This window comes from Microtus pennsylvanicus, chromosome 1 (assembly GCF_037038515.1).
Source record: "Microtus pennsylvanicus isolate mMicPen1 chromosome 1, mMicPen1.hap1, whole genome shotgun sequence".
NCBI lineage: Eukaryota > Metazoa > Chordata > Mammalia > Rodentia > Cricetidae > Microtus > Microtus pennsylvanicus.
The window spans coordinates 116,017,225-116,037,833 of NC_134579.1; the positions used below are offsets into that span (position 1 = coordinate 116,017,225).

The 20,609-nt window shown below is 43.4% G+C and overlaps 1 protein-coding gene across 2 annotated transcripts in view; it reads right to left on the reverse strand.

The window, feature by feature from the left end:
- The window catches only part of Naa25 (N-alpha-acetyltransferase 25, NatB auxiliary subunit), a 55,852-nt gene that overhangs the window by 14,146 nt on the left and 21,097 nt on the right, over window positions 1-20,609 (reverse strand). For both annotated transcript variants that reach the window (XM_075980644.1, XM_075980651.1), the window contains 12 exons: window positions 19,563-19,670; window positions 19,210-19,288; window positions 17,265-17,376; window positions 16,539-16,628; window positions 14,191-14,360; window positions 13,025-13,137; window positions 11,331-11,538; window positions 10,194-10,283; window positions 8,644-8,824; window positions 8,041-8,140; window positions 4,154-4,305; window positions 3,104-3,229 (listed from right to left, as the gene is read on the reverse strand). In XM_075980644.1, the coding sequence (XP_075836759.1) occupies window positions 3,104-3,229; window positions 4,154-4,305; window positions 8,041-8,140; window positions 8,644-8,824; window positions 10,194-10,283; window positions 11,331-11,538; window positions 13,025-13,137; window positions 14,191-14,360; window positions 16,539-16,628; window positions 17,265-17,376; window positions 19,210-19,288; window positions 19,563-19,670 (1,529 nt within the window). The remainder of the gene's footprint in view (window positions 1-3,103; window positions 3,230-4,153; window positions 4,306-8,040; window positions 8,141-8,643; window positions 8,825-10,193; window positions 10,284-11,330; window positions 11,539-13,024; window positions 13,138-14,190; window positions 14,361-16,538; window positions 16,629-17,264; window positions 17,377-19,209; window positions 19,289-19,562; window positions 19,671-20,609) is intronic.

Here is a 20,609-nt window from a genome sequence, read left to right on the forward strand (position 1 = left end):
CCATGACAACCTTACCAACAGGCCATCTCCCCACTCGGAGTATCTGCTCTGACTAAAACACGAGGGACACAAAAGCTGAGATGCCAGAAAAACAAGAGGTAATAAAGAACCCAGCTACCCAAACTCACACAGACCCCTTCAGACTTCTCTATACAAAAGTTATATAAGTATATAAACTGTACTGGGGCTCAATTTGTTGGCACAGAATATCCTTACCATTTGCAAGTTGTATTCCAAATAGCACCAAAAAAATTACATATATGCAAACACATATATTATACATGTATTTGGTACTCTCTATATATATATATGAGGCAGGGTCCTGCTAAATTCACCTGTCTGTCTTTCTAAGTGCTGGGATTAAAGGCATAGATGGCCAACCCAACTGATTTGTACTACTTTTGTACTGTATTTATTTAATGGCAGAGGATCTATTTGCAAGGATAGCCTTCAACTGATGCCTGACAGCTTGTACTCCAATCATCACTTAACAAGAGCAGCTCCTGTGGCCAGACTATAAGAACACACCACTTGCGTATGGTGAACATCTTTTCTACTGGAAGCCTGGAACCTTGGAACATGCTGAACAGCGTATGATGTAGCCAGCTGCTAAAAACCTTGGACACTGAGCTGCCCTAAGCAGAAACAGCACAAGCTATGTGATGGCACCATTTCTCTCCTAGATGATGCCCCCCCCCAAGTGGAGGGAGGAGAAATCAGTGTCCCAGGCTGGGCCTATCCTACCATGTAGCTTTTGCTGGGATGAACCCTAGTGCTGCAGTACAACAACTACACAGTCTTTCTGCCAGTTTACTCGGTGAGTCGTGGCAACCCACAAATCAGTATTCAAAGCCCTCTCATACAGGGCTTACATGCCTATGCATTAGCTTCCTAATACAGACCCTAAAGTGAATATGCTGCATTTTAAGTACTGAAATAGATTATCAATTCCGTATAAATTTTACATGTCAATTAAAAACAAGACAATAATCATGTTCCCACACAGCCAATGTTGACCAGATGTTCATCCCTAGAAAACAAGTCCTGGCGGTAGTAAGCCTCACCTAAGTAGTTCCTAGTTGCTGATTTTGCTCACTATGAACTCTTTATAAAGGAGGTCACTACAAATGAAGAAATGTGTATTTAATATTTAATTTTTTTTTTGAGTTAGGGTCTCTTACAGCCAAACTTGCTATATATTCAAAGATAACCTTGTACTTCTGATCCTTCTACATCCCTGCCTCTAAAGTTCTGGGATCCAGCAGTATGCCACCACATCAGGATCTATGCCTTACTATCGTCTAGTGAATCCCATTCCAACCTCTTCTCAACTTTTGTGGGCACAACTCCTTATATTCCTTTAAAAAAAAAAAACAAAGCCTTTTAATTTCCATGCCTATACTGGAGAGGGCAGTGGGTTCCCTGTACTACTACTACCTCCCTTCATACCATGTCTCCTTGGACTGTCACCCTTTGAGCTGCCTTGCTTATCTTTATGCCCCAGCTCCAATTCCAGGGCCCAATATGGTAGGCACACTATGTTTGTGGAATTGAGAGCCCTGCCTGTGGCTTCTGTCACTATTTACCCTTCCTCTTTACATACTTTATGCATGCTTGTGGAGGCCAGAAAATGGTTTTCTTCTCCACCAGGAAGGTCCCAAGAATTGAACTCAGGTTGATGGCAAGTCCCTTTAACCACCGAGCTATCTTGCTGGCCCCCCTGCCCCCTCTGAAGACAGGACATAAAGGCTAGCAATCTGAAGTACGCTCAAGAGTATGGCAAATGCAGCTCTTCTGGTGGCTGAGAAGTTGCTTTTCAAAGAATCACAGGATGGTCTTGTGATTATCTCATTGATATAGGGCTTGAACATGCTGTGTAGCTGGGGATGACCTTGAACTCCTCATTCACCTGCCTCTTAAGAACTGGAATCACAGACAGGTGTACACCAGCAAGCCAGGCTCTCGGAAAGATTTTAAACCAAACTTTTGGTTATTCGGCAGATAAACTGGATCCAGAGAGTTTACTGTCCAGGCTACAATTAGTCACAAAGGGAGCACAGTTCTCACCCAACTGCTCTGGACTGCTAACAGTTTTTTCGGCACCCAAAAACACAGGGCGTTCATTTGACCTCTTCACAGGGATATGACCAGAGAGATACTGAGAAGCCATCTGAGAGAAGCAACAGGACATGAAGCTTGGCGGAATTAAGTTAGGGGACAGCAAAGGGGACAGTAAATAGACACTATGGTACATTCACTAATTCTTCTCTGTCTGGGGTTCTCCCTTTTTCCACTCACTATCTATCACCAGTGAGAAACCTGAGTGCCCGAGTACACACCAGAAGTCTGCATCTTCACCTTCACCTCAGTAGCCACAAGTCCAGAGTAAGCTGTCAGCTCTAAAACGTACATGAGAAATAGGCAGAGCAGAGGGCTGGCTCAACTACATGTTGCTGAGTGGGCAGAGGGCAGCACATGATTTGTCCTTCAGTTTTTTTGACTTGCCGGGGCTATTCATGTTTGCATGTGGCTTAGAATAGAACACCAATTAAGTATTTTTAAGTTATTTTTTCCCCTGAAACAAAATCATACTATGTAGCCCTGGCTGTCCTAAAACTGATTGGCCTCAGAGTTCTGCTACCTCTGCCTCCAGGTGTGAACAACACCTGGCTAATAAACACTGATACGATTACAACCTTTTGTACTGTTAAAAAGAAATAAGTAATTCTGTATACAAATACTAGATACATGCACAAACACATGCACATATGCACGTGTGCACACACACACCCCTGTCAATGTGCCATAACCCTTTAGAACCTAAGGGGAGATTACAAGCCTCTATGAAGTGCTAGAAAAGCCAATATATCACATAAAAATATTTTCTACCTTCCTCTCAGATGACTAGGGAACTGCATCCTGCACCTTGAATCACCTGAAAGTCATACATGCCATGAACAGACCTAAACTTAGCAGGCCCAGCACTGGGGTGGGATGTGCTGTGCACTTGTGCTCCAACAATGAACATGTAGATTTGTGTAAAAGAGAAACTTTTAAAAAGTTTTAGATGCACGCTGACTCTTCAGAGCTGAGCTCCTCATACCTGTCCTTTGGATCCCAGCTAAAGAAAACATCCAAGTCTCTGTTGTCTCGCAAATCTTCCCATGGAACGTCATCTTCCTCTGGCCTCAGGTTCATCGATTTGATACTTTCTGCCAAGCTAGTTGATCTGTAATACAGAAAGTTTGCTTTGACTGTACCTGTGCATATGTGCACGCATGTGTTATATGTTGCACATGCAAGAAGGCTACGTCACTGTGTATGCCTGGGGCGACCAGAGGTTTACATCAGATGTCCTGCTCTGTTTGTCTCTATTTTGTTTTGGAAGATAGATATCTCACCAAACCTGGACCTCACCGATTGCCTGGCTGGCCAGTGAATCTCAAGGATCCTTCTGCCAGCCGGGCGGTGGTAGCGCACGCCTTTAATCCCAGCACTCGGGAGGCAGAGGCAGGCAGATCTCTGTGAGTTCGAGACCAGCCTGGTCTACAGAGCTAGTTCCAGGACAGGCTCCAAAACCACAGAGAAACCCTGTCTCAAAAAACCAAAAAAAAAAAAAAAAAAAAAAAAAAAGGATCCTTCTGCCAGCACTGGGCCTCCTGGCTGGGATTACAGGCATGCACGGCCATGCTAGACTTTTTACTTGGATGTTGGGGATTGGAACTCCAGAGCTATTTATCTCCCCAGCCCTAAGGTCTTATTTCTCAAACAATATAATTATGACAACATTAGCTAGGACTTTCTTTTACTGGAAAGAGAGAAAGGTTTTACATTAGAAAACAAGGTTTCATATAAGGTCAAATAGAACTGAGACAAGTTATGACAGCAAGCAAAAGATTTTTGGAGTCCAGCAGAATACAGTGGACAAGCACCTGCCCTGTTCCTGAAGCCTATCTAGAGAGGAAGGGGAGGCTCTACTGGATCTGAGATAGTCTCAGCCCTCCAGCATTCTCCATGACAAGGTCAAGGTTCTGTGTCTCCATTTGCAGCTTCTTCTCTTCTCATCCTCCATTTACCCTTAACTCAGCTACTGACAACTAAGACCATCTGATCTGGCCCCTTGGTCCCACTTGGCCTCTCATCACATACTTACATGTTTGCTTCAAGAAGAAGGTCTAAGAGCATCCGTTCAGTGCGCACTTGTGCAAAGTGGAGAGAATTATTCAGCCTGTTCCTAAAAGCGATAAACTCTGGAATCTTCTCAAATGCACCGTATTTGTAAGCTTGAATAATGTATTCTGAGGTCTGAGAAGGAAAGACACCACCTTGGTATAAATACTCGCACAGGTCAGCCAATGTAAGCAAAGCTTGCCAGCCAACTTATTCAAACTACAACCAAGGCTCTGGTCCAGGCTCAGAAGGAGGTCTGGCCACACAGCGCAGTCCCAGCCATGAATGAATAACACTACTTTTATTTCCTTCTGCAGATGAGTCAAATGTCTCCTCCACTACAATGCTAGCCTGAGGTGGCTACAGCCATCTCCAGCCATGTCTTAGCACTCATGTCATTCATGACAGCAGGACTTAGAGGATGTTCTATCACAACAGCCAAAAATTTGGCAAATGCCATTCTGGAATGGAGCTTATGTATCCTACAATCCTAACACAAACTATGCTCTGTAGAAAGCATTCAAAGGTGCCATAACTACACAGGCATACCCCATGGGTTCCAAATGAAACCCTCTCCTTCAGAAAGAGACTGCTCCTTGGGTGGGTTCTTTCTCAATACGGTACCAGACACAAGGCAGATAAGCTTCTCAGAAGGACAGAAGACACCAAACAACGAGACCCATCAACAGGAATGCCATCTACTCTGAGGAAGATGTCAAGAACCAAGATTCCTGAGCACACGAAACTGCTAGAAATCACCATAGACAACTAAGGGAAGGCAGCGCTCACACGTGTATTTTAGTTACAGATTAAAATCATCAGATAAAATGCTGCAGAACAAAGGCAGGACAAAGAATTCTTCATGAAGTACTGGTGCAACAGAAGCAAATCTCAGGGAAGAACATTTCACAAAGTGGGTCGAAGCCACCAGGATCAGAAAAGAGATCAGCCCTGTGGGCCAAGGAAGTGTTTAGCTCAATGCTGATGTTTGCCTCAAGACACTTTCTGGAAAGCCAGTCTTTTGCCTAGCCTTAGTTTGCTTGCTCTGCCCCCATTTCCACTATGCCTGAGTAATTTGCCCAGTAGAAAAATAGGCCAATAGTCAACAACATACCCTCTGATACACAGCCTCGCAGGGTTCATTTCAGGCCGTGGGGTTGCACCACGGGCGCTAAGTCAACTGCTTTCGATGCGGCTTTTAAACCCCCAGGGGACACCTCGGCCAGCTGTTTGCCTGCAGTATCTGGAGAGATTAAAGACGGACGGACACAAGAAAATTAAAAAGATTACGTGTGATCCTGTGGGTTTAGGATTACCTGCCAGCTTGACTGAGGACAACTGCATGCCCCATCAAGAGGCCCACACTTATCACATCCTTCTCTCCTACAGTCCCCAACTTAGAAGACGTTAGCTGCTGACCCTTGAAATGGGAACCTAAAGCTTGACAACACTTCCAACAATTCAGGATAGAAATAGGACCTGGGGTGGTTCTAGACAGAATGTAGTTCCAACATGAGACCCAGCCTTCCCTCAGTGGGAGCCTCAGTGTCTAAGTGGCCCATGGAACTTCACTTGTGAAAAAGACAACAGCTTTTCAAAGAGAGAAACAAGGGGCAACCAGGAGTTAAGTATAGTTTGTAACAAGCCAGGAACAGCTGCAGTTTGTCCATCTGCCTGAGATAGTCCTTAAATGCCACAGTAAAGTGACTCTGCAGAGCTAGCCAAGGGCCCAGGGAATAGTACCAGGAGGTTGAGAACATCACTGATGAGGCCTTGTGCCTCGTGGAACACACCCAAACCAGAAGCCACAGGCACACTAAAGACTACTGACCAAAGTGTGCATCCACAGCTACTGCCATTCATTTGTGCACCAACGAGGCTAATTAGATGCCCAAAAGACCACTGAAATGAACCCGAGTCGCTGTGAAAATTAGTAAAATACATGGGTATCAGACCTTTAAAAATGACCTTTATTAATACCTAAATCAGAGATTTCAAAAAGAACTTTAAAAAGATTTTTATTATTTTTATTTCTGTGATGTGTGTTTGGGCAGATCCCTTGGACCTAGAGTTACAAATGGTCACGATCTGCCTGAAGTAGACTCAGGCCCACTGCAAGTCCAGCAAGTTCTTCACCACTGTGCCATGTCTCTGTCACCAAAAAGCAAGCTTTTAAAACCATGAACATTTAAGTGACTTTTGACAATGAGGAAACCTAACACTGATTCCCAAGTAAGATAACAACAGACAGACATCCAAAGATAATTTTCATCCCACAGCACAAAGCCCCTGTACAACAGAGTGTTTGTTATTGAAGAAGTGCTAAGTTGAAGAATTGGAAATGAAATACCTTAGCCGCCTAAGAGAAAAAGCACTTGGGACATCCCCAAAACCAAAGAATGAAAGCTGCAAAACATGGAATTTGGATTTTGCAGAGATAACAGGTGCAGGGTTCCATTTCCTTACTGGGGACACAGGCACAGCTGCCTCAGGTCAGGTTAGAATGGTTAAAAGTGGCACTGGTATAAACTCAAGAAGGGGACTGTTACTCCCTGATCAATAAGATGCTAATCATTTATCAGGCTCAATATCATGCACATTTAGCTGCATAAATCAGCTATTCAATGATTCATAATCAACTATTAGCAAAACACTGACCCCTCTGAGGACAGGCAAGAAGATAGAGAGGGAGTTTAGAGCCAGCCTCACCTACACTGCAAGGCCCTGTCTCAAATTTTAAGTCTTCAGTAAATGAAATGTCTTTAACCTCTTCCTTATAAATACAGGAAGAAGAGATAAAATAATGAGACTTGAGGAAACAGTTTTCAAAAACTGTAAATTCCTTGAAAAAAAGAGGAGGGTAATCAAAGATTCACTCAAATGATGGTTACAGCGGGCATTTAACCCAGTGTCTGAGACAAGGTTTCTGCTTCTATGCCAAGCTGGCACCTTGAAAGCAACAGGCTTAGATGCAGATACCCTCTTCTCTCTCATCAGGAAGAAAGTCTCCACAGATACCAATCCCTTCCGTTGATGGTGAGGGCTGAGAAAGAGGGGTTAGCCTTCTCCGGGATTGGAGCTGTCCTCTGCTACAGCACACCTACAACTCAAAGCACAGACTACTCAGAAGCGCCTCTACCCTACTTCTCTAGTCTCCAAAACACCTCTCAAGAAACAAGTGGAAGACAGAAGAGACTTTAAAGCAAAGGACTCAAGAGTATTATCAAGATAAATCTCAGATGGTGACTTCCTCAAAAAACTCAAAAACTCCGTACCAAGAGACCACAAAAATGGAAAGCTACAGGCTGAGGCTGGCATAGCCAAACTCCAGGAAGTAAGGCTTAGCCACCACACAGGAAGGATAGCAGCAAGGGCCACTCTAACAACACACTTTCTCTGAACACAAGCTCCCAGACAGTTTTGCAAACCATCAGCTGAGAGCACCTGGATGCCCTGAGACCTTCTTTAACCCAATGAGCACAAGTGAGCAGCAGGGTGAGTGCACGCAGTCCACCCTCACCTCCAAGGCAGCTCTAACTCACTGCTCCTTAAATGTAGTAGGGGTGGCTGTTGGTTGGTACCTCTTGGTTCTAATCTTGAATAGTCTCTGAATAGCATTTGAAACAAAGCTGGCAGACAAGACTTCTTAGTCTCTTAATGCCCAGTTAGAAATGTAAACTTCCAAAATTTCAATTATATGCATGCACACTGAACAAATGCAAAATAGCTCTAGGATGATTAAACTCAGCTTAAGGGCACCTGCCAGCAACAGAGCATGGTGTCATGTGATATGCATGTTGTGACCCTAGGGAGTGCACTCTGAACCATGTCAATCAGCAGTTAATTACAGCACCAATGGGTTTCACTTACATCTTTCTGGTTGGAGTGGAAAAACCTGAGTGCGAAGTTACAGGACTGGGAGGCAGCAGCATACTGACCCAAGGATGCAGCGTATCGGGTCAGAAGATAGCTAGGTAGGAAGGAAAGAAAAAACATGTCACAGTTACCTCATTCTACTGTCAAATATTAAGTGCCAAGAAAGAGCAGGGCATAAAAGAAATCAAACAAAAAACACTGCCAGTGGAATGATCTAGTTCACAAGATCAAATTAAAAGAAAATGAACAGAGTTCTTTCTTTACACCTGACAATAAGAGAAACATAAAGCTGGTCAGAGAACATGGTGTTCTCTTCCTAAATGTAAATAGAAAATGCCCATTAGTAATTGCATAGCATAGCCAAAACTCAAACTCAAAGGGATACTTTGGGTCAGTGCCAACAGCAGGGAGAAGTAGCAACTTCAAAATAGAGTGTGCATGATTGAAGCTGTAAACTCTGTAATGCTTGGAGATATAAGTCCCTTGTGCTTTGCAGAGGGTCACAGTAGTGACTGGTGTCTAGAGTGCTGTTTTGTTATCACCTATAAGTGAGCTTCCTAGGCTGTCTGCACAGTATTCAGAGTATATACTACCAACCCAATGGTGTCGTGCTGGATATGCTTAGCATCAAGGCTGGAGTAAAGATCCACCACTGGCTCAAATGCACCCAGCATGCAGTAGATTCGAACAAGCAGCAATTTGAACTGAGCATTGGATGGGCTATGGGTTAAGCCTTCTTCTAGCAGAGTCAGGGCCTGCCACACAGCAGTCTCCTCACCTAGAATCAAAACACATCATTATCCACTCATCTTTAGGGAACCTGCCAAAATCAATCGCCTGCCTTGACTAGTCTTTGAATAATTTTGGATGCATACGAATTTTAGATGCAGACCTGCAATCAAAACAGGGGATTTCCTTGATCACAAAGCCTTTCAATAGTTCTATCAGTAATTAAATACAGCTGTGCAAGAAGACGACTCGTAGATCATGAGAGGGAAATCACGGAACCTCACAGAATCTTAGATTCTGAGAAGAGAGGGACTTAGAAGAACTAGAATCTGCTAGATGCCCCTACCCCTGCAACATTGTCCCAAGACCCTACAAGTTATCATTTTTATTCCATACACAATCCTACTAAAAATATTACATTTGAGGGGGCTGGAGAGATGGCTCAGTGGTTAAGAGCACTGGCTGCTCTTCCAGAGGACCTGAGTTCAATTCCCAGCAACCACATGATGGCTCACAACCATCTGTAATGAGATCTGGCGCCCTCCTCTGGCATGCGGGCATACATGAAGGCAGAATGTTGTATACATAATAAATAAATAAATCTTTGAAAAAAAATATTACATTTGATACTGTAAAAAAACAAAAAAGTGCTATTGGGACTAGAGAGATGGTTCAGCAAATAAAAGTGCTTGCTTTCAAAGCCTGCAGCTGAAATCAATCCCTGGATCCCACAGGGTATAAAGAGAGAAATGACTCTGGCAAGTTGTCTTCTGACACGTGACCCATGGAACATCTGTGTCCACATGTCACACATAAACACACGGAATTAAATTAAAAATATAAAGAAGCTTATGTGGTGGCACACACCTTTAATCCTAGCACATGAGAGGTAGAAGCAGGCGGCTCTCAGTTCTAGGGACAGTCTGGTCTAATATTGAGAGAGAGAGAGAGAGAGAGAGAGAGAGAGAGAGAGAGAGAGAGAGAGAGAGAGAGAGAGAGAGAGAGAATATCTTTTATGTGTGTGGTTTTTGGAGACAGGCTTTAGCCCTGGCTGGCTGTCCTAGAACTGACTTTTTAGGCCAAGCTGGCCTCAAACTCACTTGCCTCTGCCTCACAAATGCTGAGATTAAAAGAATGCACCGCTGCCACCACCACCATCTGGCAGAAAAATCATTTTTTAAACAGTAATAAATAAAAAGAGGGTTTTTGTGTTCTGTGGGTTTGCCCATCTGCCTTTTAAATCAGTGTGGTTATATCTTAACTCTAGTTTTAAATCAGAGTGATCGTTCATTATGCAGATAAATTTAGAAACCAATGAGATAGCTGCTGAGTTGGGCCCAAGGTTCAGTGCTAAGAGTTTCCACAGTGTGGCCTCCATCACCAGCAAACCCCCATGGAAGTGACACTGGTGTCCTTACCTGCTTCTCTCCATATATCAGTGAGCACATGGACAGCGAGGAGGCAGTAATAATCAGAGAACTGCAACTCTGTCTTCAAACAAGAGCGCCCTAGGGGAAGGATTAAAAAAAAAAACGCCTATTTTTAATAATTACTCATAAAGTGCTGCGACAGGAGACTTTTGTTTACTTTTGAGGAAAAATGATAGGCAGAAAAAGAGGAAAAGAAAAAAGAAAGTAAGAATAGGATGAGTAAGCCGGGCAGTGGTGGTACACGTCTTTAATTCTGCTCAGGAGGCAGAGGCAGACAATCTCTGGAGTTTGAGGCTGACCTGGTCTGGTCTACAGAGTAAGTTCCAGGACAGCTAGGGCTAGACAGAGAAACCCTGTCTCGAAAAACAACACAAAAACAAATAAATAAAAAAAGAATAGGGCCTGTACCGAAGAAAAATACAAGCCATAAAAACGGGATGTAGCATGAACATAAGTACTTGCTTAGCATGCACAAGCAACTGGCTTCAATCCCTGGCACCACAAAAGAGGGCAAGAAAAAAATGGATGTATAGAAGGAAGGGAGGTGAGAACACAAACCAAATTGCTTATAAGTCACACTGAGCTGGAACAGAACATTCCAGAGGAGAAGGTGCATACACCAGTCTTTACAAAGGGAAAGATCTAAGAAGTCTGAGGTGAAGAAAAGAACCAGAGCCTCAGCTTAACTAATGCTGTATCAACCCTCCTACCAAATGGTTCTTAAAGCACAGTGGTGCTCAAGTGACACCTCTACTGAGTGGCTTACAGCCAGCCAGTCAGAGTCCCTGCTTCTGCACTGAACATTACCTTACAATTCACACTACACTACTCTGCTTCCTGCAGTGTTGTGAAGACATAAGGCCACAGCTCCCAAGCGCAAAAATCCTCACAAGTCATACAACTTGTTTAAGAACCATGAAATAGTCTGGCTGCTCAGGAGGAGTAGACAAAACCTGTTAGCCTAACTAGGTTTCTGAGAATTACTCAGATTGAGGAAGCATTTGATAAAATGCCCAGTATATGCACTAGAGGAGTGTGCTCTAGGTACTTTACATACTGACTTCTCGGTCTTAGCAGAACTGGCAGGAGGGTGGGGAGAACACACACATCTGAATGGCTACTCACCAAACTCCAGTCCGTGTTGGTACCTTAACATCAACTCTCTGACCACACCCAGCTTCTGGTTCTTATCCATGATGTGGTACAAGCCAAGGAGCCTTGTCAGCTGCACGACACACAGATGCTGCTGCAGGGCACGGATGTCACCTGGCAGGGCAAGTTTGTCCTCTGTTGGTGTTGACAATGGAACAACTCCAAGAAGCTGATTAATGAACTGCAGAGAGGAAGAACAAAGGCCACACAATGCAGATGTGTTTGGGACACCTGAGATGCTCTATGGGATTCCTGTACCAGCTATCTCTACCCCCCACAGCTATTGTCCAACCTCTAGCTCTCAAAGACCAGGTATGGTGCTGCACGCCTAGATCATGCATGGCTATGCAAACTGAGCAACAGGAGATCCTCCCACCCCTTTACTTTTAATTTATGTGTGTGGATGTTTTGCCTGTACATGTGGTGTGTACTACATTGCGTGTATTCATGGAAGCCAGAAGTCGTCACCAGATCAATGTTCAGGTAATTGTGAACCACCAACTGGACGGTAGGAATTGAACCTGGATTTGTGTGAGAGCAGGCAGCACTCTTAATCGCTGAGCCAATCTCTCCAGCCCCCAAAGACCTCATCTTTAATACTTATGGTCTTCCCTTCTGCATGTTACAATTTACCCAAGAAGTCATACCCCTGAACTCTGTACACAAACACCGCAAAAACAGCTCCACTTAGACAACAAGAATGAAGAGTCTTTCAGAACTCAATTGAGACTAATGGATCCTTATTAGTTAGGGAGCTGGGATTAAAGGCATGGACACACATGTGTCCTAGATGAGTCACCTAAGTCTGTCAAAGTACTAAGTCCTGGTGGAGTGAAGATACAGTCATTCCACTGTGCTCAGTCCACTTTACTCGTCATGGGCACAGAAGGCTTTATGGTAGGCCACATGGCAGCAGCCCTGGCACAATAAGACTTCCAGTCATCAAGCTTTGCCACAGGGTTACTAGTAAACCAGTGGATGGCAGATACGGGTTTATTCATGCCTTTATCTCTGCACATAGTGTCCTATCCTACTTCAGTCACATTGCTCCCCAGTAGATAAAGGACTCCAACTGCCTATGACCAAGGTCAGCTCTGGAACATGCACCAAATACTTCTGAGTATGAAACAGTCTAGGGAAGTGGTTCTCAACCCCTTTGGGGGTCGTATATCACATATATATTGACGATTCATAACAGTAGCAAAATTGCAGTTATGAAGTAGCAATGAAATAATTTTATGTCTGGAAGTCACCACAACACGAGGAACTGTATTAAAAGGTCATTGTGTTAGAAGGTTGAGAGCCACTGGTCTAGGGAAATCCTATGTATGGCTCTCCAATGTGTAAAGACACAGCAAGATATACATGCCACACAAGTGCCAGAGTAGCCTGACTTGAAACTGCTCAGCCTCTAGATGACATCAGTCAGGTGTAAAGGCTCACACCTGATCCCAATGTTTGAAGGCAGAGGAAGGAAGACCCTGGGACACATGATCCTATTGACAGGTGAGAAACCTGAGCCAGGTGAGATGTCCAAGTGTGATTTTCCACTGGTTCTAGACCTCACCAAGCACTGTGGCTGCAAGGCACTTACTATATCGCCTTTCCTGCACTAGTGTACATGCACAGATACTCTGGACACTAACAGAACTCTGAGAGACACGTACTTGTGTGCATTGGGCAGCAGGCAAGAGGTCAACAAACACCTTCAGGTCTGTGAAGCAACATGGCTTATCCCCAAACTTCTTGAAATACTGGAACATTAACTCTTCTGGGTCACCTTCAAGAGAGGACACTACATTACTCATTACTCAGACCGGTCTGTTTCCTTCAAATTAACTTTGCCTGCCGGGCGATGGTGGCACACGTCTTTAATCCCAGCACTCGGGAGGCAGAGGCAAGCGGATCTCTGTGAGTTCGAGACCAGCCTGGTCTACAGAGCTAGTTCCAGGACAGGCTCCAAAGCCACAGAGAAACCCTGTCTCGAAAAAACAAAAAACAAAAAAACAAATTAACTTTGCCTGAAGCCAGTCACAGTAGCACACACCTTCAAGTCCAGCACTCTCTGTCTCAAAATATAAAAGACAAAACACAATAAAAGATAAAGAAATAAGAGTTAAGTATGGTGTTGCTAGGTAGTGGTGGTACACACCTTTAATCCCAGCATTCAGGAGGCAAAGGCGGAAGGATCTCTGAGTTTGAGTATAGCCTGGTCTATATATATATAGCGAGTTCCAGGATAGCCAGGTATACACAGAGAAACCTGGTCCCAAAAAGACAAGAATTATGTATGGTGGGCACACCTGTAAACCCAGCATTTGGGAGGCTGAGACAGGAGGGTCACTTTAAAGTTATTCTCAATTTTACAGCAAGCTCCAGGCTACCCTTCCCACCTTCAATAAATAAATGAAAGAATAAATGAATAAATGAAAGGTAGGCTCACACTGGGAGGCTGAGTTCCAGGTAAGTTTGGGCTACTGAATGAAATCCATTCACAAAAAAACGCAAATCAGAAAGAATACTCATGTACTCTGAGAAATATTCAGAAGGGCAGGACTGGAAATTTCTCTTTAAGACCAGATGGACTAAACAGATACACTAATATAAAAAACTAAGTCGATGGGGGAGGGAATGGGAAGAGAGGAGGGAAGGGCGACAGTGGTTGGTATGTAAAATAAATAAAATAAAGCCAAACGGAATATGTGTGGAAGATGGATTTTTTTTGTAAGTAAGCCATCTTTAGTAATTATTTTCAGATAATGAGGACTGAAGTCAAGATCTAAAGCATATCCCTCATCTTCTCTAGTGTCCCCCAATGTCCAATTATTCTTACCCAGCTTGTACTCGTCATTACAACCTTGGCTTCGCAGGCGCCTGATGAGCTCCAACTTAGCAAGGTGTGGGCCTCGGACATGCCTGGCATTTTGTGATGCCTCCATTATCCGATCCTCTATAAACTTCACAGCGTCTTCTGCAGAACAGTGTACTTCCCCTTCTAAGGAGCTGAAGGAAACACAAGGCACCATTACTGCCTCCAACAGGCTCCACAAAGTTGAAGCCAAGAGAGACTGATCTTAAGAAACCGTAGTGTGCTATCTATAAACAACAAAAACAGCAATAAAAGAACAGTGACAGAGTGTGGTAGGTGACACAGCTACAACCCATGCCTCTAGCAGATAGCAGGAGACTAAGCAAAGGTCAGCAATGGCTGCACATGAAGACCTTGCCTCAAAAAGTCAAGGGCTCCGAGTACCTGGGAGGAAGAGGCAGACAGATCTCTATGTGTTCTAAACCAGCCAGGTTTACACAGTTCCACAACAGCTAGGGCTAGAGACCCTGTCACAAACCCCACCCCACCCCCTAAAAAAAGCAAATGGCTAGCAGTGTGGATTAGTGAGAAATCACTTGCTTCACATGATTAGAGGGCTAGGCAGTCCTTAGCAAGGCAGTGAAGGGGCGCAACCCACACGAGGTCAAGCAGGTATAAGAAAGCCATGAGCCTAATCTAACAAGTAACAAGCTATAAAATTCTTCTTCACTTTGACTTCTGAATACTGTAGATTAACAAATCACCCTCACCTCTTTAAAGGTGGCAAGACGGCTCAGCAGTCAAATTGCCTCTATGAATGAGGACCCACATAGTAGGAGAGTATTCACTCCCACAAGGTGTCCTCTGACCTTTGGGGTGGCACACAAGTACACACACAAATAAACAAAGCTTTTTTGTTGTTTTGGTTCGAGACAGGGTTTCTCTATGTCGCCCTGGCTGTACTAGAACTCATTCTGCAGACCAAGCCAGCCTTGGACTCAGAGATCCACCCGCTTCTGCTTTCTCAGTGCCCCAAGTACTGGGACTAAGGGTGTCAATCAATATGCCTGGTTAAATGAAGCTTTTACAAAAATTGTTTTTTGGCCAGAAGGTGGCGGCCCCTACCGTTAATGTCAGCACAGAGGAAGCAGGTAGTTCTCTGAGTTCGCGGCCAACCTGGTCTACCAAGTGAAAGAGTTCCAGGACAGCCAGGGCTACTAAAGAGAAACCCTGTCTCAAAAATGCAAGCAAAGCAAAACAAAACAAAAACAAACCCTGTTTTTTAAAGATTCAATATTTTTTCTTCATATAAGCTATAAAGGGGGGAAGAAAAATTTCTGCTAATAACCTAACTGCAATCAACAGCAGAGACATTAATGGATCAAGAAACATCTCTCAAAGATAACTCTTGAGCCACTCAAAAAAAAAAAAAATGAAACAGACTTACATCTACCACGTATGAAAGAGCCTACACATATTTAGGGAGGAAGACACCACAACCAGCATGTCTGATCTAATCCCACTCTCAGTACACAGCACTGTGTTAACAAAGGATAGAAGCCAGTGGGGAGGCAAGAGGCTGTGAGGATTTATTTTTACATTAACAGGTTAAGTGGGACTAAATACCACATGGAGACTAAAATGAGTCTTACGGGGCACATGTGTTTATTACAGTAAAACAAAATGACTGTTTAAAAAGAATGTATTTGTGGAGTGATAAAGCATAACTGATGCACAATAAAGTCCTTTTGCTCCATCACACTCAAAAGTACCACTGTAAAACAGACATGCTGACATATGCCTGTAAACCCAGCACTCGGGCTAAGGCAAAATAGAAGTCACTATCCTGGGAATAAAGTTCAGTGCTAAGAAGCCTTGCATACCAATGTAAGCCCTAGGGTCAACTACCTGTCCACAGAAAGTGAACCTGTACCTCAAAGATGACAACCATTTGGGGTCACAGACTAATAATCCCCAGGGTGTCACTTAATGCAAGCTGCCCAAACAAAACCACTTAAAGTATAACCTAAAGGCTAGAGAGATGGTACATCAGTTGTGAACACTATTGCTCTTCCAGGCGTTCAATTCCCAGTACCCACATGGCAGCTCACACCAGTCAATAACTTCTGTTCCAAGAGATTCAATGCCCTCTTCTGCCCCCTGTGCACTAAGTAGAAACACAGTAAACATATATACAAACATACAGATAAATATATATGTACATGGACACGCGCACACACACACACACACATATAGACACATACATGCAGGCAAATTAATATATGTTAAATAAAATGAAATTTTTGGAAACATCACATATCACTCCTTATTTAAAAAAAAATGTTAAGAAAGTGAAAAAGATGACAACTTACTGTTCCCCTTCAGCAGGAGGCGTCCAGGCCTCTTCAATCAGTCGAAAGACAGAATCGAAATAAGTCAGATAGAACTGCCAGTCATCTGAGCTAAAATCAGATTGAATGATGCACACAGTATTAAACTCAAGTCGTGATAAGGTTCCTTAGGTACTATGACTTCAACCAATTTTCTAAGTCATGCCCACGTATACCAGGACCCCCCAAGATGGCACTGTGGAGACTGTCAGAGCCTGGGGCTTTCTAGATACTCAAAGACTAACTTCCTAACATACAATTACCCAATGCGCTCTTCCTAACTAGGAACTGGCATGGAGAGGGAAGCCTCTTTAAGGCCAGTGTCAAATATGACACAGAAACTTGCTAGGTGGTGATGGCACACGCCTATTATCACAGCACTCAGGAGGCAGAGGCAGGGGGATCTCTTCACAGAGATCCAGGCCAGCCTGGTCTACAAAGCTAGTTCTAGGACAGCCAGAGCTACACAGAGAAACCTTGTTTCAAAAAACAAAAACAAACAAAAAGTAATACGGTAACTCCAGGCTAATCCTTAAGAAATAACTTATCCACCACTTCCCAGGCCCCATTAGGAGTTACTTTCAAAATATAAAGCTCATTGAAAACTTCTAACATACCCAGAACTCTCACAACACAGACCAGCATCAGTCTCGGGGGCCTGGAAACCTTCCAAGGCTCTCAGCTCACAAGCAGTGGCCATCTACTCACTTTTTCAACAGGAGGCGTCGGGAAAGGGCGTTGCACTCTGGCCACCTGCTCAGCTTCTTGTACATGGCCATGCATTTGTTTTCCCGACTCTGAATCTCACTTGTCAACTTATCTACAACAAAAAGTATAAAAGTTTGACTAGTTTCATGTCTACTGGAATAAAATCCAATCACGGGGCGGGGGGGTCCTATTTGTTGGCTCCCTCAAGAAAATAAACTTCTAGCACTCGGGAGGCAGAAGCAGATGGACCTCTGTGAGTTCGAGGTCAGCCTGATCTACACAGCTAGCTCTAAGACAGAACTACAGAGAGAAACCTTATCTCAAAAAACAAAAACAAGGGTTGGAGAGATGGCTCAGTGGTTAAGAGCATTGCCTGCTCTTCCAAAGGTCCTGAGTTCAATTCTAGGCGACCACATGGTGGCTCACAACCATCTGTAATGAGGTCTGGTGCCCTCTTCTGGCCTGCAGACGTACACACAGACAGAATATTGTATGCATAATAAATAAATAAATATTTTTAAAAAAAAACAAAAACACAAAAGAAAAGAAACTAACTCTTAAAATAATACACTCTACTATCTTACAAAGATCCTTTTCCTAAATAGAAACATTTCCTACAATAAATTTAAATAACGGTTGAAGATCCACACTGAGCTGTGATAGATACATGTAAAATACAACATATCCGGACTCAGAAACCTCAACTGACACACTTCTGAAAAATGAGTACTGCAGACATGCAGTCAGGCAAAACACCCATACCTATAAAATAAAAGTAAGTAAAATGGCCAGGCGATGGTGGCATACACCTCTAATCTCAGCACTTAGGAGGCAGACATGGCAGATCTCTGAGTTTGAGATCAGCCTGGTCTACAGAGTGAGTTCCAGGACAACCAGGGCAACACAGAAAAACCCTGTCTTGAAAATTCATAAATAAATAAATAAATAGTGGGGGGTTGTTTAACCGGAGCTGGGCATGGTGGTGCCCACCTTTAGTCCCAGCATTTGGGAGGCAGAAATTGGAGGATCTCTAAGAGTATGGGTCTACAGAGAACACCATTCCCAGGATGTCTTGAAAAACAAAACAAAATAAAAAAAAGTTAAACCCAGGAGTTTATGGGAAGCACAAACTGGGCTCAATGGAAGCAACTGGGGACAGGAAGGTGGTGGTAGGGAGATAATGAGGTGGGGAACACCTAGGGAAAGTTGAGAGAGGGTAAAAAATGAATACAATCAAAATTATCTTGTATGAAATTCTCAAAGAATTAATAAAAAAAAAAGTGTTACTGTTTGAGACAGGGTTGGTCTCTCTACACAGCCCTGGCTGTTCTAGAACTCACTATGTAAACCAAGCCTGCCTCTGGCTCCTAAGTGCTTGGGATGAAAATACTGTTAATAGTTTAAACACAAGTTTAGAAACCAGCCTACAGGGCTGGAGAGAGCACTGGCTCCTCTTCCAGAGGTCCTGAGCTCAATTCCCAGCAACCACATAGTGGCTCACAACCATCCATAAAGGATCCGCCTTCTGGCGTGTAAGCATACATGCAGGCAGAACACTATAAAAGTACTAAATAAATATAAATCTTTAAAACAAAAACAAAACCACTTACAGTCCACACAGTTCAAAACCCCAGAGAACCTAGACAACAAAGAGAACCTTAAGAGGGATATACATAGATCTACAAAGAAACAAGGACAAGATCTTCTGAGTAAATTGGGAGCATGGGGCTCACAGGATAGGGTAGAAGAGGAGAGAGGAGAAGAGAAGGAAGGGAGGGGAGCAGACAAAAATGTACAGCTCAATAAAAACTACAAAAACCCCTATGTTTAGAACATAGAAGTATATAGCAAAGTTATAGGACTTTTATGATTGTATGGGAACTTTTCAACCACAAGTAAGTTTCATCTTCAAATTAAAAACAAAACAGGAAACTTTTTAAATTACCTCCTAATTTCCCTCTAATGACATCCAGCGCTTCCTGGTACTTCCCCAAGCGTTCCAGGATCATATAATAAAGTTCAACCTTGTAGAAGACACAAACAGTTACAGCATTGAGAAGCAAGCAGGAATACAAGCATCTGTGTACTCATTACAATTATTTAACAGAACTGTGTCAACGACTTTTCCTTTCCACACACATCTTAATTAACAGAGAGCACTTTTCAGAGATAGCTCGGTTTCATGATCCCTAGCTGAGTCAGGCAAGTCTTTTTTACCTAAGTCCCAGAGAGGGTCACCAGCTATAAAGTGGACATTGTTGTCACAATTGGGAAAATGGAGTAAGGGCGTATACTCACTTCAGCTTCAGCTTCTATCTTGTCCTCTTTCACCATTTTTTCTACCATCCTCTCTGCCAGGGGCAAAAACATGGTTTTTGAGAGATTTTCATCTCGTGCGGATATAGACTGCAAGAGGAATGATAAATATTTTGCTGTAATCTTTCTCCTGCTTGTTCTGTTCACATCACCATGCAGAACACCACTAAGACCTGTGACTCTGGCCCCCAGTCCACTGTGTACATTAACAGGCCTAATATGAATCTACCATGTGGACACACGGAATCATAGCCGCCTTAGCATCCCATTCATTCCTACAACCCCTGGCTTCTACATGACTTAGTGCTTTGACAGGCTGATCTGATAGTTACCTACAAGTACTCAAAAAGGGGTGTGCCTCTGTTTGGTATTACATTACCAGGGTGCCAAGAAGGAAGCTGTGTACACTGTGCTTTGATATGCTAACACAGCTACAAAAGGAGACATCCCAATTCTAGTTACACAGCTCTTGTTATTAGCTAATTACCATATAGCCACCATTTTTAAACCAGGACTACTGTTAACTGAGCAAAGATTCTGCTCAAGGACCACTTATCCAGAGGACACAACCTTTCAAAGTAGATATATACTCAACTTACAGATATAGAAACTAGAGAAAGGATTCCCCCAGTAGTTTGACAATTTCTAGTAAAGCCCCACACACTTGAAGATAGAGAGCTTGGTTTATTGTGATAATTTTTTTTTATCTTCTCGAACAGGGTCTCAATTGCACCCTGATTCAGCCTCAAACTCCAGATCATCTTGCTGTGCTTGGGGTTCCAGGTGTCTATCACCATGCCTAGTCTATAATGTGTTTTCTCAGCATGACCTCCCAGCCCATTCTCCCCAGAGGGTGTCAGTGTGATTCTTACAGGAGTTCTGGGAGATAAGCATCTCCATTCCACAAAAGAGGAAGTTGAAGCTTGATAAGAACAAACACCAGCCAGTTGTAGTGATGCACACCTATAATCCCAATACTCAAGTCCTCTGTAGCCACATACTGTTGGGAGCCGGCCTGGGATAAACTAA